This window comes from Ostrea edulis, chromosome 4, assembly GCF_947568905.1.
Source record: "Ostrea edulis chromosome 4, xbOstEdul1.1, whole genome shotgun sequence".
In the NCBI taxonomy this organism is placed as follows: Eukaryota; Metazoa; Mollusca; class Bivalvia; order Ostreida; family Ostreidae; genus Ostrea; species Ostrea edulis.
This window is the reverse complement of record NC_079167.1, coordinates 84006297-84021495: the sequence shown is the minus strand read 5'-3', so window position 1 is coordinate 84021495 and position 15199 is coordinate 84006297. Positions and strand designations below refer to the sequence as shown.

General features: G+C 35.3%; 1 protein-coding gene across 12 annotated transcripts in view; it reads left to right on the top strand.

The window, feature by feature from the left end:
• Window positions 1-15199, top strand: part of LOC125672244 (cAMP-specific 3',5'-cyclic phosphodiesterase 4B-like) — a 112508-nt gene that overhangs the window by 78792 nt on the left and 18517 nt on the right. The window contains exon 1 of one of the 12 annotated variants that reach the window (XM_048908425.2): window positions 5300-6731. The exons of the other annotated variants lie outside the window; for them this stretch is intronic. Coding sequence (XP_048764382.1) covers window positions 6652-6731 — 80 coding nt within the window. The 5' untranslated portion in view covers window positions 5300-6651. Of the gene's footprint in view, window positions 1-5299; window positions 6732-15199 lie in introns of those variants that run through there. 12 annotated transcript variants of the gene reach the window in all.

The window sequence follows — 15199 nt, the reverse complement described above, 5'->3', positions numbered from 1 at the left end:
CTAGTACATACTGATAGATTTAAACTTAATTAGATCTGAGAATAACTGAATGTGGTTTAGAGGATTTTTAATTTTTGTTATTTTGGAATATTTTCATAAGATCACTAAAAATCTAAAATTTTGTTTTTCAATAGAAAAATTTAATGACTGTAAATTTGTGATAAAATTTTTCGGATAAGACTTGGATGTTATGCTGATTGGTAGTCAAGATGTTGCACGATAAAAGATTGTCAATTAATGGTGTACACGATTTGCAGTCCATATAGACTCTGTGCCTGTTATCGCTTCATCAATTTACATATAATTAGAACGGCACATGTTTTGTCCAAATGAAATTATAAAATCTACATAGAGATACAACTAAAATTAGGGAAAAGGTAAAGCATACTTTGATAAGTTTTAGTATGAGCATGCAGAAATCTCACAGATTTTACTATGTAAACCATTTACATTTTAAGTGATCAATTAGACGACAGTTGCTTTCTTTGCTAAATTTTGGCCGTTTTCTAATTGTAAGTATTGTAAGCAACCACTTTTTCTGTGAAATCATTAGATTTTGTGGGGGTGTAAATTTTGTGGGTACGTCTATCCCACAAATTTCAAACCATAATACACAATTCAGTCATCAATGTCTTATGACAGGAAATCTCAGCAATCCAAGACCAAAGGGAAATCACCCTGTCTGGAACTAATAGTAACAATAATTGGTCCCCTTTATCATTTTTCTTTGCTCTATATTTAACCAATTCTAGCTGAACATATATGAGTTGTTCCCCTTCTAGTTTAGTTTATATGTATGAGTTACTCCCCTTTAGTTTAGTCTATGTATGAGTTGTTTCCCTTTTTGTTTAATCTTTGTATGCATTATTTCTCATATATAAAGACAACTCTACATTTTTGTGAGTTTAAGAAGAGAGCTTTACATCTTTAGGAGATTGTTGTTTTATCTTGAGAAGACAATTCTATGTCTTTGGGAGATTGTTGGTATATTTGATTGACATTAACAACAGTTATTCCCCTTTCATCTTCTCATTTGAGCTGTGTTTGACATGCTGCCCTGAGAAGGACAGAAGTCGTTCTCCTCCCTGACGTCAGAAGTCGGCCAGTGTTTGTCTTGTCTGACGTCTGCTAGTGGTCAATAAGCTAGTACTATTCCTGGTCACTAACAGCTCCATTAGTACAAAGTACTAGAGGCGTCGTGCCAGAGAAAACGGGGAAATAAACCCACAATCAACAAACCTCATCTAGAGCTGATGGCTGCCTACCAGTGATCTATCTTGGCAGGATATTGAAATCTGGGAGTCAGAACCCGAGTTGTAGATTGACCCTATACAATTAATGACCTTCTGTCAGATCTGTAGATTGACCCCATACAATGATCTTTAGTCCTTCAGTAGTTGTCTATCCTTGCTTTCTTATAGTGGCCACTAACCTCCTAATGGCAGAGTCCATTTCTTACTGAAAAGGAAATGAATTTCTCAAATAGTAAATTATTGTAGTGTTGGTTTCGTGGTATAACATTCTTAGAAATATCAAAACTCTGCCTTGTTTCCTCTGAAGTTACATCTACAGACATCTGCTTTCAGAAATGCACCACTAAGATTCATCATTTTATTGGCAAAACAAACTTTTCATGACTGTTCAATTTTTTTATCACTATATAATTATATAGAATCATTCATGTGAACCTTCTTGTTGCTTCTATGTACTAGCTATAACGTAACTGAGTGAATTTTACACAAAAATAAAGTTCTCGCAAAAATACATAATTTATCGTACTCCGTGACTAAGTGTACAGTAGAACACTGCAGATGTAATAAACATGATTATCAATATTTCACCATCTACAACAACATATCGCTAGGCACCCAGACAACTTCAGTGAAGATGACGTACTCAGATTTTGTTTGCGTGTCAGGAAAGACTAGAAGCATCGTGAAACATCAGATTTCACATGGAAATTGAAACAGAAAAATATTGATTCAATTTAGATAAAAATATTTGTAAAGGAAGTGGAAGATCATTATGTTTAGGGTAGGCTATCCAGTATTTTATTCTACCCTTTTAATAAACAACACCCCTTGGGGAATTTCTGTTTCTAAACTGATTTTTTTCAAATAATTTTTTCATCAATGCTTTTTGCCCTTTGAAACGTTTTGTCAGACATAAACGAATTTCAGAAAACCCCATTAGCGTTTTTTCAGAAGTTGGACAAGGAAGACATTTTTGCAGAGCTTACGTAATCAAAGAGTAGAAAAGAGAATTAGGAAGTTTAGGTTAATTACTGAAATGTGTTTTAGAGAGAGATTTATGTATGGATCATTGTAAACTTGTGCATAAACCAGTATAGACTCAACACACACAGAAACAAATGTCAGGCAATATACAATAGCTGTGTGCTCGGGGAATAGAAATTGGGGAATAGAAATCGCATATATGGTAACAACTGCATTCAGCCTGCTACACAGAAAGATATTGTAAGCAATGACACCATTACTGGTTAGCTGACCTTTAATGACTTATTTTGACCTATGACCTTCTAATCCTGAAATCAAGGTACATTTAACTGCATGAACTCTGAAATCAGTAGGCATCTGGAATAGCACTGCTTAATGGTGTTGGTAATGTTGACCAGATGCACATTATGCACAAACATGCATAAGGGATTTGACTTAATAGTAAATTGTTTGGGACTTTGTTTCAAGGCCAATCTGGATAGTATATATCATAAATTTAGAAATATTCAGTGTCATGAATTTTTAGCAATTTTGTGTAACCTCTGGATTTGCGAAAATATTTTTTGTAAAAATTAATTGAAATAAAATGAATCAAAATTGTGATGTTTTGCTGTTCAGTCTTGGTATATTGAGATTCACCTGCATGAAGGGTGAAGATAATGAACAGTGACCAATCTCACAAATCCCACAAGCAATACAAAACCAATCTCATAAATCCCACAAGCAATACAAAATAGATAGCTGGGCAAATATGGACCCCTGGACACACCAGAGGTGGGATCAGGTACCTAGGGGGAGTAAGCACCCCCTGTTGACCAGTCACACCTTCTGTAAACCTTATATCTTGATCAGGTAAACGGAGTTATCCGTAGTCAAAATCAGTGTGCCATGAACGGTCTAACAATCGGTATGAAACACGTCAGACAGCATTTGACCCAATGATAGGTTAATGTATTAAAATCACTCATACAAAATCACTCATGCATGACCATATAGTGCTGTCTCCTGTAACCAGGTAAGGCAGATTGTTTCTCTGGCATTGAAAGTTTATAGAATGAAATCAACACAAAATTTTCCAGATTTAGACTTTAGGGGTGGGGGGGGGTGTGCTAAAGTCTGCAAATGGTTTTCTGCTTCTTGGTTAGATTCATAACCAATATGACTTGGCGTGGAGTTAGCAAATTTGTCTGAGTCAAGAATTTAAGGAATCAAGAGGATAGATCTTGTATAGCTGTGAACTAAATGACCTCAATTGTGCTTCACTAAATGACCTTGTGTATCGCTGTGGTTAACTAAACGACCTTGTGTATCGCTGTGGTTAACTAAACGACCTTGTGTATCGCTGTGGTTCACTAAACGACCTTGTGTATCGCTGTGGTTCTCTAAACAACCTTGTGTATCGCTGTGGTTCACTAAACGACCTTGTGTATCGCTGTGGTTCACTAAACGACCTTGTGTATCGGTGTGGTTCACTAAACAACCTTGTTTATCAGGGTGGATCACTGAATGACTTTGGATCTCAGACTAGGGTGGATCACTAAATAGCCTCGAGACATATCAGAGTGGACCACTGAAGACAACCATCGTGTTGATGTGAGAGACATGCATTTCTCATGGCTGCTAAACTTCAGATCTTGCGTATTGTAAATTTAGGTAGACAAAAAAATAATTTTTTACTTTTTATGTCAGGTGAATTTTAATACAGTAACACAAAAAGGAGTGAAAATATATAAACAAATTAGATTTCTAAACACTTTAATGAAATATATAAACCAATTAGATTTCTAAACACTTTAATGAAATATATAAACAAATTAGATTTCTAAACACTTTAATGAAATATATAAGCAAATTAGATTTCTAAACACTTTAATGAAATATATAAACAAATTAGATTTCTAAACACTTTAATGAAATATCTGTTTGTTATGTATCCAATCACAACCACCAAGTAAACTTACAAATTAGAACTCTAACCTATCACAAATTAGAACTCTTAAAGGAATTTACACCTATCACAAATTAGAACTCTTAAAGGAATTTACACCTATCACAAATTAGAACTCTTAAAGGAATTTATATCTATCACAAATATTAACTTTTTTGTAAAGTACGTGTTATCTTGAAACTGAAATCTGATTTCAATGATGGCAAAGTGCACTATTTTTTAAATTGGGTCAACTTTGAATGATCGACATGAAACAGAATTTATGTAGGTTGGCCTAATGTGCAAAAACCGAAGTGTAAAGTTGGCTTGATTTATGAAGATTGTCGCATAATGATAGCATACTTTAACTGTGAGTTAATTTAAGGACAGTGTGACATAGGAAATTTGGACTTCCTGCTGATAAGAGTTTGTTGTTGATGGGTAGCAATAGGCTGCAAGTGCTGCAAGGTTATTGCAATAATTAATAATGTATAGAAAAATGAGGTCCATAAAACAAAATTATTTACATAGCTGGGTGTTTTAATGTAGTTTAATGTTTTAATGTAGTTTGAAATTTTTCTCTGGGAGGTGTGTATTACTATCATAGCTAGCACTCCAGTCAGAACCTCACACGATCTGTCAAAAGAGAATGTGTTTGGAACGATTACATATGAATTATTACAGGGCATTATCTCGCACACCAGGGCAACAGAGTTTTCATCAAATTCAGCATCCAGGCAGTTAGCGTTACCCTTCTTGGCTCTGCGTAACTCTTATCGTAAAAATTCCACGTGTTTGCATGAATTTCAGGGCCAAGTAAAAAGCAAACTTATGAAATCAATTACCATGCTTATTGATGTGTATATCTGCACCAGCACAGGGGGAAAATGGAGCTAACACGGAGATGATTATATATGTATCTTAGCCTTCACATCACACGAAAGGAAAGGATTTTGATTGGTGACTGATAGCAGTTAATGAGTTTGTAAGTTTTGAGATGTTGGTGAATGATTGTTTGACGAATGATTATTTGGCATGATGATGTTACCCCCCTACCCCCCCCAACCTCCTTTCCTACCCCTTTCTCCCTCTCCTCCCCTGCCCCCAGGCTGGTGAAGATCATTGATGTGATTGTCTTTCTAGGATCTCTCAGAAGCTAGGACTACAAAAAAGAAGGCTAAATAAAATCTAACCGTTACTGTCTGAATATTGATTGGGAACATCAGATCATTCTCTAAGTTTGCAGATGAAGGTTAATTTAACTGCAGCATCGTTTACTTAAGTCACTCCATTCCCGATAAAGCGGAGCTCTTTATGAAAATTTTATGAATTTTTTATTGAATTTCTAGGTAATATAACTCGACGTTTTGATACTGCAGTTTTCCAAATGCACAAGAAATCAGAGCAACACAAATCTCCATTCCACGGAGAACAATTCTATTAAAACAAATTACAGAAAACGTTCAGACTCCTTTAATCCACTTATTGCTCATTAAATGATATTCCTTCTCTTTCTGCAGAATGATCAGAGACATATAATTGCATACTGTGCGTATTGCTACCGTTTTCATAATCCACTTAGCTTGATTCACTAAGGAAATTTAACCTTCTTCAGCAATAATTGGTTATTGATATATTTGTCGTACATCTCAATGCTTTGCCAAATGATTTTTGTTTTAAATGGGTTCAATTTTCGGCCACTATGAGATGCACATGTTTAGATATATATTTTTTATCTTATTAGTCTTATTTTACTTCCTGTCAGTAAGTAGATCCAGGCGGACTGAAGGATTTATATTCACGTGTGAAGTATTTGAGAGAACATGTAAAGTGCCGGAGTATTTTTATTGGATAAAATCATTCCCCTCCAAAACACATTTTCAGAAGTGGAAATTGAATGAGGATTGCTTTATTGGCAAGGAGTCTTGGTTTTGTTTACATACTTTGTTGATATCGGGTGAAGCTGTGTCGGAGTGGAGAGGTTTAATTATAGACTAGCGAGGAGTCAGTAGCAATGACTGGTCCTGTAAGTGCGGTGTATTTTTGGAGGCACCCTGTACACATATGTAACACAAGGGTGGTTTAATAATATTGACAGAGTGCAGTGAGGTGTAGCAGCATTGTTTAACAATGTATTAAATAATCTGCTTGTTCATACTTAAGGATTATACAAGGCTTGTATCCTGAGTTATACAAGGTGAATGTTCGGGATACACATCTCACCTGTAATTAACAGGTGGAAAAAAAGATGTAACACCTGGCGTGTTTACCTGTGTTTGAGGTGACAGCTCTGATCTCATGTTGTGATCAGAGGGCGGTACAGAGTGTGGGGTATAGATTTATTCTCAGCAGAGACTGACGCGAGTTTCTGAGGGATCTGACAATCAGTGATTAGGTTTGTTTTCTAACTGGCCTAACAAAACCCGGCTCAGGTAACCTCAGGTGTTCCTTCTCAAAGTTCCCCAAGGAATGTTGGACAGTTGAAAAATGGCCACAGAACCAATTCACAGGGTCCACAGTACCAGTGCTCTCCGAATTCCCAAGCAGCGGAACTCATTCTGGAGAAGGTAGGTCACGGAATAATCAGTTTTCAAGTGAGTTTTTGTCCGTTTCATCATTGATTTCCCGTAATGATGCAGGATAGAATTATTCATAGAAAATCTATGAATTTATAACCTGATCTGACTAAATGGGGAAAAAACTTCTGCTTGAAAAACTGATCTCCCTAATATTTAGAGAATTTGCTTCCCCTCTCTCTCTTAATAAAAAAATAAATGATTAAGTAACATTATGCTGCTAGCCTGGGCAGGATGACAACATTGGAAATGTGTCTTTATTAACCACCTCCCCGACTAATTGACGACTTTGTCTTAATTAAGCATGGTGACACCACATTTCCCCCTCTTACTCTGGTGATGATGTAGATAACTTGCAGTGGTTTTGACAGAAACATGGCAGGAATGTGGCGTACAATTCACCAGCAGCATGGAGCAGTAATTTATGACCTAGAACTATGTTTTGTACTGCTGTACATCCCTTTTTGTTGACAAAAAATGTGTAATAATCATGAAAATGTGAAGCTGTAAAATATAATGGTGTTAAATATTTTTTAAGTCCATAAACTTCTTTTTTCTATCTTTGTAAATGATCTGTATAATGCATAGGATTTGTATGGTTGATCGGATTAAAGTAATCTTGGATTGTTAATTTGAGATTTACGACACAAATTTTACACATTAAAAAAACCACTGGTGCAAACTAGATTGTCATTATATTAATCGATGCCCCACAGACAAATGATCTTGACATTTTTTAGGCTGAGCTCACAGTTTTTTATTTGCTTTCTCATTAGTTTTGACAAATTCTTCAGGTCAAGGGACTATTAATCAAAGGTCCGTTAATTCAATTTTTACAGACGAGAAGTTTTATTTGGAGAATAATCAAAATTGTTGTCCTCTGGCTTGAAAGGGGGAAAATGTTAATCATTTCCACTGATTGGAAGAAAAAATATACTCAATCATTCAATGGCATGCTTTCTGAACAGTCAAATACAATTTTCGTGCTTGAATTGATATTTTTGATATATGTTTTGATAATTCTGAGTTAGAAATTAATATTGATGTGAAGCATGAAAAAATAAGTGCAATTAAACTATATGTATAGAAGCTCAAAAGTTTTAATCACGGGCATTAACTAATGGTGTATTGAACAGAGCAATTCAGATCACCTTCTGGTAGGCATACTGGCTTAGAAATATATAAAAAAGTTTTATTAATTCGGCATTATCTTTCTGGTATCTTTAGCGGGGAGTTAATCAGACTTTATGGTACACATAAGCTAACTCGACTGTCACCAATTTTTCTCTTATTGAGCATGTGGTCTCCAGGTTTTTTATTCTTCGACAGGAAGTTAATTCATTCAAGGTGGGGAGGAATTGCAGGTTCGTCGTTTGTGAGTACTTTTACAGGAGTTTTGAGGAACAGCTGAGGAGCAGTATAAATAGCTGTGAGAGTGCAGACACTGGTTTGCTGAGCTTGTTGATGTTCCCGATGTCAGCTGAATGAGATTACAATCTGGGTACATCCTCGTATAGTGCTTTAGTTTCGAGCTCTGATTCATAGTCTATTTCGTATCCTGTGCTGACACTTGTAGCTTGTATTTCAACATGACTTGACTGAAACCTGTGTTAATTAGCTTTCCTTCATTTTCATTTTATCTTGTTTTAGTGCATTCATTTGTCACTAAATTGTTGGATGAAATATTTTCCAAGATTTCTTTTCTCTTTTAAGTGAAAATTAATTTTCAGTTGATCAAAAGATACTGCGTAAATGTGAATGTCTTTAATCCTGTGAAATTCTTATAACTTGCAATTCATCCCCGGGTAAGGAAACCTTTTTATCGCAAACAAATACCAAGTACATCATTCCATACTGAGGTCTTCTGTCTCCATGGCAACTGTGATGTCACTCAGGAAATGTTTTTAACTTTGTATCAATTATCACTTAATTTTCAGGTGAAATGAATCCAAAATATACCTTGTTCATACGCTGGCCCGCAGGATCTGCTTTCCTCTCTGAATCATTAAATGGCTTTGATGTTTTTATTTTTTGATACAAGTCCTCAGTTGCTAATTTACTTTTGAATTATTCAGATTTCTGCAAAAATGAATCCTAACTTTATTGGCCTTTTGGGTGGGTGAACTAGTATGAGGAGCACTATACTGAGATTTTCTGAGTGATTCCGTCTGCTATCAATAAACTTTTGCCATTTTCTGAGCCATCTTAAGGACACATTATATGTTACAAACAAAAAATTGGATGCATGGATTGATATTTTTTGGACATATTTTGGTTGTAAATGGTACAACTTCTAAATTCTTAAAATATAAGGAACATGTCTATTTTGTATGATGTTCAAAATTTGTGATAAATTGCCCTGGTATTGTTAACTAAATTTATTGACATATTGCTATGTCACTCTTTACAAAGTTTTCCCGACTGTATTGACATATGAAAAAGTGCACATGGTCAAAATGTTACAATTCCGTGCATTGAAATTTTTTCATTTTACATATATAAACATAAATTTCTTATCCATTTTCATCATTTTTGAAAAAAAAAATTGTATATATATAACCTATATAACTTCAAGCCTAATGGGATTTTCTGAGTGACTAGTCATGCTTCTAGCCTAAAGGGATTTTCTGAGTGACTAGTCATGCTTCTAACCTAAAGGGATTTTCTGAGTGACTAGTCATGCTTCTAGCCTAAAGGGATTTTCTGAGTGACTAGTCATGCTTCTAACCTAAAGGGATTTTCTGAGTGACTAGTCATGCTTCTAACCTAAAGGGATTTTCTGAGTGACTAGTCATGCTTCTAGCCTGGAGGGATTTTTTGAGTGATTATAGTCACTACCGTGGTGGTCAGGAGGTTAGAGCATTTGCCTCGCATGCGGTTCGAATCCCGGCCGCAATAGACCTAAGTTGTTAAAACAGGTAGTGACAGTTCTATCACCAAATGCTCGGCATCAGGTATGCATGTTACGGTTCCTCAGAGATGACCTTAAAAACGAATGTCCCATGTCACAGTAGGTGTGGCACGCTAAAGAACCCTCAGTGCTCAATGGCTGTAAGCGCCAAGCAAAGTCCAAAATTTGAAGCCCTTCACCGGTCTTGGTGACGTCTCCATATGAGTGAATAATTCTCTCGAGAGACGTTAAAACAAGATACATACAATATAGTCATTAGCTATTGTATCTTACTACAATGTGTATTTTGTGAATGACTTCATGTAAATATTGAGCTAACATTAACAGATTTTCTAAATGTTCATGTGTAGTCACCAGGTGCTTTCTGAGGTTTTGTCTGTGTCTGTTCCGAGTTCATTTACTGAAAGGACCCCAAGTTCACTTAGTCAAATACCTCACTCCTTGACCCCCAATCCCCATCAGCATCAACTTTGAAATCGGAGGAGCAAATCACAACTGAGGAATGGGGAAATAGCATTATTACTGGTGTTGGATTGTTTTGAACAGATGTTTTCTTACAGACATGAAATGAAAAAAGATAGATTATGCATGTAGTATTTTAGAGATTTTCTGACTAGATACTTCAGTTGCCGAGATTGAAACTTGAATGCGTGTTCACAATCACTGAATTTTGTTCAACAAGACTGTAAATCTTGTGATACCAAGGGAGAACATATTATTCTGTTCCTAGTGTATAATATGGAGCATGGGGGGAGCAATTATTTCTTTATTTCCAGAAACAGATTCATTTTCTTGGTGGAAACCATTACTTGTTCCATTGAAAATGTAATTTTAGCTGGGTATGTAATTAATGCCTTTTCCAATTAATCTGCAAGACTTTGAAAACTGATATAATGCAACTGATTAAGAATCCTCTGGATCTCACAATGGCACAATATATTCCCAGGTCTTTGTGTTGAACTTTTTTTCAGTAAATCCATATTGATATTGTTCACAATGGTTAATATCTAGGTGTAGATATATAATGAAACAAGGAAAACATTAAACAGCAAAAAATCTTTGGATTATTTATTAAGGCAAGTTTGGCATGCATATTTTTCTTGCATAGTGACTGCATGCCTCCTGTTCATTGAAATGATTTGCTTTAGCAAAGGTGATTGAGAAATACATATTGTTGAGAACCCTTTTTGACCAACTATATTCATTCTTCTGTAATGTTAACAAAATATATATATGTGCTGGTTACTGTCCCTGTCCACAGCACTGAGCATGCTCACACCGTGCCCACAGCACTGAGCATGCTCACACCGTGCCCACATCACTGAGCATGCTCACATTGTGCCCACATCACTGAGCATGCTCACATTGTGCCCACATCACTGAGCATGCGTACACTGAGCACACAGCACTAAACACTCTTGCACTGAGCATACCCTTTCAATAGCCCCCCTTATGTTTCCTGGTTCTTGGCAATACATGTCGGATGTACAACAAACCCCACCCAATAATCTATACTGCATTCCTCAAACTTAAGTAATCTGACTAGAAATTAAAAAAAATTATAACGAAAGGAAGTATATTGTTATTGTGTGTATTGAAAGTCAAGATCAATGGTCGATTTCTCTGTATCTTATTCACAATGTGGACAAAAAGAAAAATGAAAAAATGTTTGAGAAAAATGTGTTTTACATGGATTAAATGCTTATTTAGGCCCCAAACTACTTCACAAAAGAAAATATATTGTCATTATGTGTATTGAAAATGAAGATCATTGGTCGATTTCTTTGTATCTTAGTCACAATGCAAATAAAAGAAAGAAAAACAAAAAAATGTTTGAAAATTATATGTTTTACAGGAATGAAATATTTGTTCAGGGCCCAAACTATTTCAAGAAAGGAAGTATTATTATTGTTATGAATTATATTATCAGTGTAGAGATCAATGTGGAGATTTTTGTATAACTAACACAGTGCCGACAAAAAGAGCGCAGAGAATTACGTTTTATAGCCTCGCAGTTTATTTTACACTGACAGGAAATAATAAACGTAATTCAATTTACTTCTTGTTCTGTTGACCGAGAAATCAAGCATTTGACAATTTGACTCGTGTAGAATTTTCTCTTTGAAAATAAATCATTTATCACTTCAAAAAGAAAATGATTTATATTTGAAAGCCTATAAAGTAGCTGACTTTATATTTTCAAAAACAAGATATTTGATTTGTTTACAACAAAGATTTATAAATTAATATTTCTAATCATTTATTGATAGAAAAGGAGGTTTTGTTCTCCCTTGTGAAATAGAAGAAACACGCACTTAGAAAGTGACATATTTGGTCTATAAATACCATGCTTCATTTTTGATGTCAAATGAATGAAATTATATTTATTACAGATGGTGCCACATGGTTTGGAAGTTTCATAAGATAAGCATTTTAAATCTTGAAGATCAAATTTAGTTGCCAAATTAAGCTCTCGTGATATAAATCTTTATATAAATCTTTCTCTTCACCTTTCATATTAACCAAACACTGACCAATTAGATATTTGAAAAATGATTTTTTATGTACATGTATTTAAATTATTTCTGAATTTTCTTCGAGACCTGAACTAGGATATCATTTTCCAATTGGTCCTTGAAACATACAAAACATATAATACTGTGATTACGCCTGTTACAGCTATTTATAGATATTCGGTACAGCACGACCACATAACTGTCATCAACATGGTCCAATTCGCTTCACAACAAAGTTAATGGCCGGCCTCTTAGGGGAGACTAGATTGAATTTAACGGCAGTCTGTTAATTTCTTGGTGATGAATGATAGCGTATAACCCTAATTGTCAATAACCTCTGCATTATGTCTTGTCGATGGTTCGAGTTTAAGTAAGATGTCGGTACAACTCCTCATCGTTGGAGATTTGGACCGGAGTGGTTTATGATTGAGGTATATTGATCAAACAATAGAGGATGTCAGTTTTATTTGTAACATATTTAATGGCGTAGCTACATCGTGATTTAAAGCTCATTGTTATAGGGGATGGTTTATAGCCACTGGCCCTGCAGAATTTTCATTCTAGGTCTGATTCTGAAATTTTCCATTAATAATGGTCAAGACTGTTCTGTGGTCAAAACAATTGCTGATGTAGTAAAATTTCATTAAGGTGGCTCACTACAACCTGAAATAGTTTCTCAAATGAGTACGAATTGATTTAATCATAAAAGATATGATGATTTATAATATGTATATATGCCATAAAGGCAGAAAATATGCAAATTTGGATAAAAACCTGGTTATCCAAAAAAAAATTACTTATACACATATGATCAAAAGACTCTTGCGGATTTGAACTTGAGATCTGCGGTTCACTAGCCAAATGCTTTAACCACTGAGCTACGATGTTAGGCAAACAAATCGATCGATACAAATAATTTCACAAAACAATTGAATCACCATATTGTGATGTAGTGTCAGAAAGAGTATAAGCTTTAGTGTAGTGAGCTACCTCAATTGGTGGATTTTTTTTTTAATTCTAACACATAGGAGCCAGCCTTGTCCACAGCTTTAAACTCGTGAATTTTTTTATATTAGATTTAAATCATAGAATGATAATGCGTAAATGACTCTTCTTTGATTGTCCCGCAATATGACGATGAAAGGTAACTTTGATTTTGTTGTTTCTGTTTATGTGCTTTGTTCAGTCTCATGGAGGATGTTCAATAATTACACACTCATCCTTGGAGTAAAATCAATGGGTCATGTAATTGTTTGAACCCATCACGAGCACCAACAGCAATTTGCCAGCTTACAAACATCAAGCAGATTCAGATGAAAGGCCTGCACATCATTTCTCCCTAGAAATTTTACTAACCTTTATAGTTAAATTATGATACATAATTTGTAAATAGGGGGATTATTTTTAGATCAGCATTTAAAATAAAACACTGATGCATAAAATTGTGTTGGAATGCATTGACGTGCTTACGAGGATGAGGTACATGTCAAAATGCTGAGGTATTTCTTCAACATATTTAGCATGTCACAGGGATGATCATTTTCTATATTTATATCAAAAATTGCTGCAGGGGGATGGCTATTTCAGAAGGGGTGGGTAGTGTAACAATTAAGGAATTGGGGAAAGAGGAGTTTATTTGGGAAGTACTGCAATTTATTCATTTAAACTCTACATTGATGAAGGTTGAAGCTGTTACATGTTAGAGATGTATTGCATTTAGAGATTGTTTCTCAAAAGGTGCATGTTAAAAATAAAAGGTTACTTAAAGCTCAAGAGCATCTTCACAGTCTTCAGGGTCCTGAGTCCATTCTAGGGGCATTAATTCTTACAGTGCCTCGGGTCCTGGGCCCACTTCTGCTCCACTGCTTGATTTGATTTAAAACTTACTTATTGTGAGGATATCTCACAACTACAAGTAGATTTAGGGCCCCTGACATTGTGAGGGTATGTAGATTAAGGGCCTCTGACATTGTGAGGATGTGTAGATTAAGGGCCTCTGACATTGTGAGGGTATCCCATAGCTATGAGTAGATTTTGGGCCCCTGACATTATGAGGATATGTAGATTTAGGGCCCCTGACATTGTGGGGTTAATGACTGGAGACTTAGTGAAGAAGATGCGGTATATCTCAACATGGGGGCATGTTTAAGTGTCACTGTGTAATGCGGATATGTAGTGAAGAGTTCACCGAGAGTCAGCCATTTGTCAACACATCACAGACTTGACAACACTTCAGAAGCACTAGATGACAATTGTGGTCTGGTATTTAACATAAAAAATTCACCTGGTAAAAGTAACATTGCTTGAATGCCAGAGTGCAGTGTGCCAAGGCCTATCTGTCATAGCATACCAAGGTGTAGGAAATATAGCCAAGCATTGCCTGATCCACCTTACGTGAAAAACTTTCAAGAATCTGATGTGAATGAATTTTACGTCTCCTTTCACTGTGGTCTAATGGCTGATTTACCAACTGTCACCATGGTGATGGATGACACATCAAACTTTTACTCCCTCCCCCTTTTCCTCGTAATTTTCATAACATAAAGTGCTTCTTTAGAGCAATAATTTAATAGACATGATAGTGTTTGAGCCATTAAGGACTACGTAAAATTATTTGTGTTTTTGCTGATTGAAGGGAAGTTTTCAGGTTATTGCATCGTAAAAAATAATTTCCCTGTTTCCGTAGATTGTTCTGATTTGACATTTTTTCGGGATGTATACAAAACTTTTTGATTACGATGGACATTTTCTGCAGACAGTATTTGTGCAACTCCAGTTTCTGAAAAGTTTCGCTGAGTAAGTTAATAATATATATACATAAATATAATTTGTAACCTTATTTGAATTTTCCTGATTTTGATTGGAAATGTATATAAAAAAAATTCAATCATTATGGAGACTTTTTTTTTGGCGGATCTTCTATTCCTTCCACCTCTGAACAATTCCACAGAATAATCAAGTTAAGCATGTTGGCCACTATTAACTAAAGCATTCCATTGCATTTCTCCAACATGGCCCTGCTTAATAGGCAT